Source organism: Aspergillus saccharolyticus (assembly GCF_003184585.1).
Source record: "Aspergillus saccharolyticus JOP 1030-1 unplaced genomic scaffold BP01scaffold_8, whole genome shotgun sequence".
Lineage (NCBI taxonomy): Eukaryota > Fungi > Ascomycota > Eurotiomycetes > Eurotiales > Aspergillaceae > Aspergillus > Aspergillus saccharolyticus.
In genome coordinates this window covers 374,424-383,370 of record NW_020290618.1, presented here as the reverse complement: position 1 = coordinate 383,370, position 8,947 = coordinate 374,424, and the positions used below count along the sequence as shown (strand labels likewise).

The following is an 8,947-nucleotide window of genomic DNA, read 5'->3' as shown; positions in this document are numbered from 1 at the left end:
TTTTCTTTTTTTTTTTTTTTTTTTTTTTTTTTTTTTTTGACTTGACGTCGGAAGAACCACGTTGGTTGATGCTTCAACGTTCCTTCAAGGGCACAACTAAAGGGCAGATTCTGTATCTGATGATTCAGACACAAATGTACAAGGAGACAAGAAAAGCCAAGGAAGGAACCGAAACAACAAAGCTATTGATTGGTGTGAAGGTAAAGCTCCGGGCGCGCCGTACTATCTTGTCATTGGGAAGGTCCAGAAGACCTTTCATCCAAAAAGTCTCCAGGCAGAACACCCCATTCTTTGCATCCGCTCAGCAGCAGCAAGATATACAAAGCCCCACGTACACGCCTCGTTTCAAACAAAATCCAGTCCATCTTGAACACCCCAGCATTCACCACGCGAGCACGATCCTGTCAATTCTATCGATCCATTTCTCTACTACAACTGACAAGGAAACCATGGCGACCAATTCGGATTTCTCTCTGTGTACTGTTACATCGACGGGTACAGCAAAGACTTGAATAAACAGCTCATTGTCGTCTCGGACAGCAAGGCTGAAGGTAATTAATTGGGCTCGGGAGAAGATGCAGACTGGCCAGCGCTGGAGGTGCGCCTAAAGACGGCCTTCGTTCTCCTGCGTTCGCGCTTCCCAAATTTTCCACACTTCTATGGCTTCTGTGAATTCTACACCTTTGTTCGATGCTATAGGGCGGTCGGGCCCGACGAGCGCCAGAATGAAAATCAAACTCAATACGGCATGGTGCCTTGCTTTGACGACGAGGACCCCGGAGAGGAGCCCAGGAGGGAGTTCGTCGACCTACAAACGGACAGCGACTCGTTACGCGAATGGACGAGAGACGAGGTTCGTCGCTTCCGTCCCCTTCAGGCGGCGGAACTCGACTTTCCCGGTCTCTGCGTCAAGTTTGAATCACCCTTCCGTGAAACTTCTAGCCCGGTGAATTCCTGCTTTGCCTTAGATGATGCTTCTAGTCGATGCAAAGAGCATGCTAGCTTTCAGAACTTCATAGCCGGAATTTAATACTATGCATGCATCGTCCTGCTTTGTCTCAACATTACACTCAAACTGTTATACGCCCTACTAGGGATTATACTGTGTGAAACTTCTGATTATCTCCTCACCTACTTACTACTGATGTTCAATCCCTGCAAAACAAGCTCAAGCTCTCTCACACTCGCCTCTACGACGAGTACCATGTCCCCCATAACGCTGGATGCTGATTTGCTCCTCCTTCTCCATTGCCACCTGCCCAAGTATACTACTACTATCGGAAAACGTGTCTCCCAGAGGGCGTAGCTTCATAAGGGGCCGTCAGCAGAGTGCCTACTAAAGGCTCCAACCTCAGCCGTGAACTGGTGCAACGATAATATCCCCTGAGTTCAGCCAAGTAGCGGGTTGCAGCGATACGGTCACCATCAATATCACTATCAAGGTCATCTGCGTGCTTGAGGCTGCTTCTGAACGAGACAGACAGCTCGCTCGCCATCTCAAATCGCTTCGGCGATACGCAAAGTAGCCACACTTTCGGGTCGCGATTGTGGTTGATCTTCCCTATCTCATCATGCAATTTTGTGACATGACTTGCATTCACTCCTCAAGGATTAAATTCATAAACCTTGTTATCTACATAATCCAACTAAAATTTCTGCATATCTTCGAGAAACACCAGCAGACATGCGTCAGCGCATCGCTGTTACCAGAACCCCGGACCAGGTCCCGGACCAAAATCGGGCCCCGGACCGAAATCAGGCCCCGGACCGAAGTCCCCAGGAGGAGGCCCATCAAAGTCGTGCTCCAAATGCTCAATCCCCTCTCCCAGAAGCAGACCCCCAAGCAAACCGCCTCCGATTCCCAGCGCAGCAGCCCCGCCCATACCCAGTCCTCGCTTTTTCTTCTTTGGTTCCGGTTGAGGCTGCGGTTGCTGCTGCATCGCCGGTTGCGCATATTGAGCGGGATATTGGTTTGGGTTTTGGTTCGGGTAGGGATTCTGATATTGGTTGTTATACTGGGGCGGGTATTGGCTGGGATATGGGTTTGCCTGAGGAGGCGGGGTGGCGTATTGCTGTGGTGGATACGGATTGTTGTTATATCCGTAGGCTGGTTGCGGGGTCGGATAGGGACTTCGGCTGTCGCGGTTCGGCGACCACGGTGACGATTTTTCGTCGTTGTTATTCTGACTTGTGCTGGCATCGTAACCGGGAGGGGGACCTTGGGGAGGAGGAGCTGAGCGATCTGGCTCGGCCGGTCGGTCGGGACGCTCCCATTGCGACTGTCCTGTACGAAGATTTACGAAATACCTGTGGTAGGTATGGTCAGTACTGCGAGCGTCGTCGCACTCAAAAGTGATGAAGGTGATCGTACCATTCCTGGTATCTATCGTCAAACTGCGGGCGCCAGCCCTCAGGCACCGGAGGCATGGGTTGTGGAGGTGGCATCTTCGCTGAGAGGGAGTCTGTGTGATGAAATGAGAGGAAATCTGAAAATGGAGAAGGAAAAGAGTAGGTAATCAGGTATAACTAGTTAGTTAACTAGTTAAATATACGCGGCAAAGGATTACTCCCGTCATGACATCACATTTGTGGCTGCCTAAAACCGAGACAAGAATTTCGGCACGCCTGGTCCGCAAAGCTTATGCTGTTAGCCTGGCTGATCCCCTTGATGTTGTGTTTCCAGCAGCATGACTGCCACACATTATATTCCGTCTGTTTCCGGATTAGCAGAGTGACGAAAGGGATGCTCGGTATATCTCGAAAGATCTTTAGACCACAATTCATCAATCTCTCGAGTTCTATCTACATCTTCCGGTACACTCTATTCCCGGCGTCAACTTGACTACTATGTTGCATTGTGAAGTATTTATCTTCGGCCTCTGTCGCTTGTGCCCATCCTCTTCAATGTTGGTACAGTGACAAGCACTGGATTTGCTATCCCCGCACATGATGCCATCTACAGAGACGCGATATCAGCCACCGGTGAGCCCTTGGCCTTCCCATACAACTCTTCCGTTATGAGCCTTCAATTAGTAACAACCCCTGCGGTGGCACAGCCTGGGCCTCCTCCCCATCGCCCTGAATTCAGCCCCGCGGCTTCAGCACCGCCCCCGCCAGGTCCGCCCAGCAGCACTTACTATCCACCTACCTCGGCCTATCCGGTTGGGGCCGCACCGCCACATACGATGCAATACTCGGCTCCGATGCCGCCGCAACAAACTCCCCTAGCCGCGCAGAAGCAGTCACAAACTTCTGGCGAGGAAGAATGTTGTGCAGGATTACTTTCGGCGTTTGCGTGCTGTTGCTGCCTGGACTTGCTGCTTTGATTGCCGACGAAGTAGCAAAGCAAGCCCTGGTATATTGGCACTAATGCCACAATGTATCGGGTCTTTCCTGTGACCTCTGATCTGGGTTGACTATTTGAATCCTGCAGCATGCGAGGGAGTTTCTCGATCAAAAGGCTGTTGTTATAAGGCTATGAGTTCTTGAATCAATTTGACGATTCATCCACTGGCCGGATGGTGTAGTTGGTTATCACGTATCGTTAACACCGATAAGGTCCTGGGATCGAGCCCCAGTCTGGTCATTCTTTTTTCAACCCATCTCCTGAAATACAGGCAGAGAATTGAGCAGTGCATTTCCACCTCATTTTTTTGCGAGCTAATTGTTAATTTCATATCGCTCATTTGGTGGGCCAAGCCGGGCAACCAACTTATGCTAATTTGAACCATATGAGCTATCAGTATCAAATACTAATTTTCATAACGGGAGTTGGTACCATTGGATGCGTCATGTACGAGACTATGCGTCAATGGTTTCAACCCCAGACGATCTTGACTTCGTGTTGGTCAACCTGCTTAAAGAATTCCTGGAATCACCAAGACAAAGCGCCCATGTGTATCGAAGCTGGCACCAAGACGTTTGGAAGGACGGATTACCTGTTTTGACCCCACGGACTTCTAGATATTCCTTCAAGGACTTTAAGAAGGATTGTAGAACCGCCAGAGACCTATCGCCATCAACTCTACCCATACTTGCTATGTGCTGCTTTGGACTCAAGACGACGCTTCTCGATTGGTGGAAGAGTCCTGAAATATTTTGACAGACAATCTTCACCACAATTTAAATGGCGAAAACCTTCTCATGTTAGCTTCAAAGGCTAACCACCTTCACATCTGCCAGATGCTTGTGGAATTGAATTTCCAATTGATTATCCGAGTCCCGCCGGCAATGCTCTGACGTCAGCAGCCACGTATGGCAATCGCGATATTGTAGACTTTATTTTCTTTACAACAAGGTACATCCCCGGATTTAGTTGATAAAGACGGAGCAACTGCGCTCCACGCCGCAATATATCATGATCACCTGGATATAGCCCGACTCCTGCTGAGCAAAGGGGCAAATGTCGACAAAGCTCAGCCATATCACGGGACTGCTCTTGCGATTGTCGCTTCTTACGGCCATCTCGAGGCTGTTCAGCTTCTACTTGACAAGAAAGCGAAAATCAACATGTCTGGGAATTGGATATATGGAGGTCCTCTTTGTGCTGCGGCCGGTGGGGGACATCTCGATCTGGTCCAGCTTTTACTCAATTAAGGGGCAGATGTAAATCACCCCGAACACGGGCTTTTTGGCAGCCCTTTCGGAGATGCAGCCATGGGTGGACATGTAGAAGTCGCACAGCTTCCTCTTGACAAGGGAGCTGCAGTAAACCAACAAGGGGGGAGATCGGAGGCCCTCTTCACATTGCAGCATCTCGTGGTCATCTTAGGCTGGTCCAACTTCTGCTTGACAACAGGGCAGCTATCAACCAGGAGGGTGGAATGTACGGCACTGCTCTTTCATGTGCAGTGGGAGAGCGAAGGCTTGAGATGGTCGAGTTCCTGATCTCAAAAGGTGCTACAGTCAATATGCCGCTTCCAGGGAGCTATGGAAGCGCTCTTAATCACGCCGTCTATGCCAATCAACTCGATATTGCTGAGATGTTGATTGACCACGGTGCGAATGTTGATCTGCCACTTTCCACAGAGTATGGAAGTGCCCTTGCGCGGGCTGCAGTCTCAGACCACACTTGACACGGTTCAACTCCTGGTAGAGAAAGGGGCGGCTGCTGATATGCCTCTCACCAGTGGGCTCTTCGGGAGCGCCCTTGCGGCTGCAGCCTGGGGTGGTAGAGTGCAGATTGTCGAGTACCTGGTCGGCAAGGGAGCGACAGTCAATAGGAGTTTGTCGGGACTTTTTGGAAGCGCCCCTGGCAGCTGCAGCCTCTGGCAGAAAACTGGAGGTCGCGCGACTTTTGATCGAGCTGGGAGCAACGGTGGATCTTCCGCTTGAGGCTGGTTCGCTAGGTAGTGCGCTTGCGGCCGCAGCTGCCGGCGCTGATGTGCAGATCCTGAAGTACTTTGTGAACAAGGGGTGCCAGTGTCAACCGGGCCTTTGTCACTGGCCGACATAGAACCGCATTAAATGCTGCAGTTAATTGGGGCCAAGTTGAATGTGTCATGGCTTTACTCGACGCGAAAGCCGCTGTTGATTTCAGACCAGACGACCCCGTTCTTGAGAAGCCGAGAGAAATTCCCCCTAGCCCAGGTTGAGCTTGGTTATCAGATTATGGTGACTGAGAAATGGTTAAGATCGGCTCCTTGGGGAGACAGAAGCGAATCTCAAATGGCAGAAGATAAGCAGGATATTATGCGGCTCTTGGTGGAGAGACAGGGCAAAGTACTTGAATCAGAGCCGTCCGTTTAGTTTCGGTATAGCGTCTCATTGTCTCAGGAGTATGTGCATTTCTGTTCCATGACCTTTTCTAGCTATCTTCTCTATTTCTTCCAACAGACTCTATGCAGACCACAATAGCCAGACAGCCTACAGCCCAAAAACAAGAGATAGCAAGACTAGTAGTCATCCACTCCCTGAGACCAATATGAGTTGGCTGGATTTGGTATGACTGTATTACAGTAGGTACAGCCTGTAGATGAGGCAAAAACATACAACAGAAGGGATTCGCTGGTGGTCACCCACCCAACTACTAACCTCCCGGCGTGTGGCTTAAGTACGGCTGAGCGGACGGGAAGCCCTGTTTTCCACACCCTGTGGTCGTATGTACTAGACGCTTCCAAGAACAAAACTATATAGGATGTAAATATACAAATAGCCTAGGGTGCATTCGTTCCTACTTGCTGATTTCTCGTATCTAGTTTAGGCTTCTACAATGCATCAAGTCCGACGCAGAGATATAGCTAGGTCTGAACCCCGCACACAACGAAAGGGTATCTGGGATCTGCCGTAGTGTTCTTTCACTCGATAACCACCCCCTAGGATATATTACATTCGATCATTCCCCATCTTCGAGATATCCATTCTTACTTGACCCTGCACCAGATCCTCAGGGGCCGCGAAGTTTCCACCTACGCAGGCGATATTGTGAACAATGTGGGGGATTCTGTGGTTTTGAAGCTGGACAGCATTTACTGCTTGATCAAGCCTTGGATTGCGATGAAGCTGTAATATTTAATTTACTTTTAGGATAGCCCTAAGAACCCAAGATCCATCATAACAGTACAAAGCGGGAAAAGTCGTAGATCGATTTGTATATAAGGAAGGAATGTTGTCTCGGTCTAAGAATGAGAGATTGATTATTCCCAACCACGATGAAAAGTGAGCAAGCGTGAATGAGTGTATTGTCTGCTGACGATGGCTGACTTCAAACCCGACCATCAAGGAAGCTAGACAACCGGTGAACTGTCTCAAAAGGTGTGTGTGTGTGTGTATCAAAGTGACGGTCCTGGGACTTGCAGACCTTGATAATCGCCTGCAGCTTATCGTCGTTCGCCTTGAAGATAGAGCCCATGGCCGCCACCTCGTCCGAGGTCATGGCGCGGCGCAGCTTCGCGACGGAGGCGATCCCCTGGCCGTCGCACGAGACCTTGGCGATGGCGTCCACGCCCAGCAGCATGCCGATGATGCTGACGACGGCGGAGCTGGGATCGTCGACGGTGTCGTAGATGCCCAGGGCCTTGGCCTGCGCCATCTCGTCGACCGCCTGCACCAGCAAGAACACCAGGATGCTGTAGGCCAGCGCCGCATCCGAGGAGGTGCCGTTGGTCCACACCCCCATCATGATGTCCAGCAGGGTCGCCTGCATGCTGGTCTTGAGGTCGGGGATGCTACCCAGCCCCTTGGTCACGATGTCCTTGGGGTTGGGCACGACCATCGTGTCATTCTGGATGGGGAACCCGGTGAACTTGTACTCAAACTTCTTGCTCGCGTGCGGCGCCACGAAGTCGAGGTCCTTCTCGTAGTCGCCCAGGGTGACCCAGTCCGCCTCCAGGCCGAAGTTGGCCAGAGCTGCCTTGTAGCCGTCCGAGTTCGTGAGAGTGAGGGCGGTCGTCTTCTCGGCGATGGCCTCTTTGTATGTGTATGAGGTGTTGAGTTTGATGCACGGGATGTCGGTTCCGTCTCCCGGGTTGCAGTCGAAGTCTAAGAGCATTGAGTTTGGCTGCGCAGGGGTGGGGTTCAAATGGCAAAAGGGGGTGGTGGTTGGGTTTGTACAATGAAAGCTGACGGAGGGGACGTACAGTTCATCCCAGTGCCCAGCACCGGCATTTTCTCCCACTGGGTGGTCGCGCTTTGATTGAACATGAACTCGTTTGACAGGGTGGAGGCGATCAGCTTTATGATGTAGGTCACATAGTAGCCGAACATCTCGTCGTAGTCGTTGTTCACGTTGGTATAGTTGGTGCAGGCCGTGTCCAGCATGTCGATCAGCACCTGCAGGGTGTAGGCGCCAATGCAGACGGTGCGCAGCGAGCCGGCCTGGGCGGAGAGATCCGTCAGACTGGCGAAGGTCATGGAGTAATCGCAGACGGTAAGGTCCACCTCCAGTCCGCTGGAGAGTTTGCTACCTGTCCCGTTGCTGACATAGGTCTCGTTCAAATCCACCGCCCAGTCGGAGGTGCCACCAAAGTCTCCGCTTCCATCGACGAGAAAGCTTTCGACAACGCGCTCGATCACGCGCGGCGAGCCATGGTGTCTACTCATGAAGCCTGCATTGCCGACAACGCTGCAGGATTTGATCAAGGAGCTGAACGCGAAGCTGCAGAACATCGGATATGACTGGGTACGTTTTTCCAGTGCCTTTCAATGGGCCTCTTTTTCTTCACTATCAAGCATGAGTCAGGGGATCACTCTCAGTCACTAAATATGCGGATCCCCGAGCCAGACGGTCGAAACGAAATCCGACACCGCCCCAGATGGCTCGATCTGGCAATCGGTCGACAATGAGAAAACCGTTACTGTTCATGTGAATGGCAACGAGGATATGAAGCAAACGATCATCGGATTCATCAACGATTACGGGAAGGACACAGGTGAGTACGCAACCAAGGCCGAAAAACAAGCTGCAAAGCAAGCCGCCAGCTATGCCATGGCAGTCCAGATGTGCGGAACTGGAGTCTCGGCTGTTGGGTGATCATACTTGTTAGGCATCAATCTCAAAAGCTGCTTCGCGCGATCTCCTAGGGGCAGCCGGGATATGTAGAAAATCTTTATACTTGTTAGCCAACATCTGTACCGTCGGATAGTCAGAATGTCTTCTGACCAATCAATGTGAAACTATAGTTTATACTCAGAACGATGATCCTATAGGCATCGATCAAGACCTGCCAGTGTTCACGAAAGAATCCTTCATCAGCAGCGAGTTCGACCTCTAACCTCTAAGTTAACATTTAAGGGGTCCTCGATACGGACCCGGAAGAGTTGAACCGTGCCCTAAACTGACAATGATCAACTGCCGCGGGGATGGACGGATTTCTTCTCGTGAGAGATAGCGAGATTGGATCGGATTCCCCCCTGCCCAACCCTCAATCCAACTCCAACAAAACAATCAATGCCCCTGTCAACCCTTGGTTGTCTCAGACCCTTGAGGACCCAGCGAGTCAGCCACCTC

At 51.1% G+C, this 8,947-nt stretch overlaps 6 protein-coding genes and 1 non-coding gene across 7 annotated transcripts; 5 read left to right on the top strand and 2 right to left on the bottom strand.

Annotated features, from left to right (window-relative positions):
- Positions 1 to 449: 449 nt before the first annotated feature.
- Positions 450 to 1,030, top strand: BP01DRAFT_381004 (uncharacterized protein; the record flags this gene model as incomplete). Its single annotated transcript, XM_025577274.1, has 2 exons — positions 450 to 495; positions 573 to 1,030. 2 exons carry the CDS (start codon positions 450 to 452, stop codon positions 1,028 to 1,030), a joined length of 504 nt encoding a protein of 167 aa, XP_025433145.1.
- Positions 1,031 to 1,703: 673 nt separating this feature from the next.
- Positions 1,704 to 2,445, bottom strand: BP01DRAFT_381003 (uncharacterized protein; the record flags this gene model as incomplete). The annotated part of the gene is made up of 2 exons (XM_025577273.1): positions 1,704 to 2,307; positions 2,372 to 2,445. The coding sequence occupies 2 exons, from the start codon at positions 2,443 to 2,445 to the stop codon at positions 1,704 to 1,706; spliced, it is 678 nt and encodes a 225-aa protein (XP_025433144.1).
- Positions 2,446 to 2,721: 276 nt separating this feature from the next.
- On the top strand, positions 2,722 to 3,800 carry BP01DRAFT_354935 (uncharacterized protein). The gene is made up of 2 exons (XM_025574566.1): positions 2,722 to 2,982; positions 3,057 to 3,800. The coding sequence occupies exons 1-2, from the start codon at positions 2,947 to 2,949 to the stop codon at positions 3,324 to 3,326; spliced, it is 306 nt and encodes a 101-aa protein (XP_025433143.1). The 5' UTR covers positions 2,722 to 2,946; the 3' UTR covers positions 3,327 to 3,800.
- BP01DRAFT_t89 lies at positions 3,513 to 3,586 on the top strand. The gene has a single exon. It is a non-coding gene; the product is annotated as a tRNA-Val (tRNA).
- On the top strand, positions 3,556 to 4,173 carry BP01DRAFT_227707 (uncharacterized protein). Its single transcript, XM_025571189.1, has one exon. The coding sequence runs from the start codon at positions 3,785 to 3,787 to the stop codon at positions 4,100 to 4,102; it is 318 nt and encodes a 105-aa protein (XP_025433142.1). The 5' UTR covers positions 3,556 to 3,784; the 3' UTR covers positions 4,103 to 4,173.
- Positions 4,174 to 4,509: 336 nt separating this feature from the next.
- BP01DRAFT_422010 (ankyrin repeat domain-containing protein) lies at positions 4,510 to 5,455 on the top strand (the record flags this gene model as incomplete). The annotated part of the gene is made up of 3 exons (XM_025579543.1): positions 4,510 to 4,555; positions 4,804 to 4,998; positions 5,130 to 5,455. 3 exons carry the CDS (start codon positions 4,510 to 4,512, stop codon positions 5,453 to 5,455), a joined length of 567 nt encoding a protein of 188 aa, XP_025433141.1.
- A 1,248-nt stretch (positions 5,456 to 6,703) lies between these two features.
- On the bottom strand, positions 6,704 to 8,106 carry BP01DRAFT_381001 (uncharacterized protein; the record flags this gene model as incomplete). Its single annotated transcript, XM_025577272.1, has 2 exons — positions 6,704 to 7,479; positions 7,578 to 8,106. The coding sequence occupies 2 exons, from the start codon at positions 8,104 to 8,106 to the stop codon at positions 6,704 to 6,706; spliced, it is 1,305 nt and encodes a 434-aa protein (XP_025433140.1).
- Positions 8,107 to 8,947: the final 841 nt, after the last annotated feature.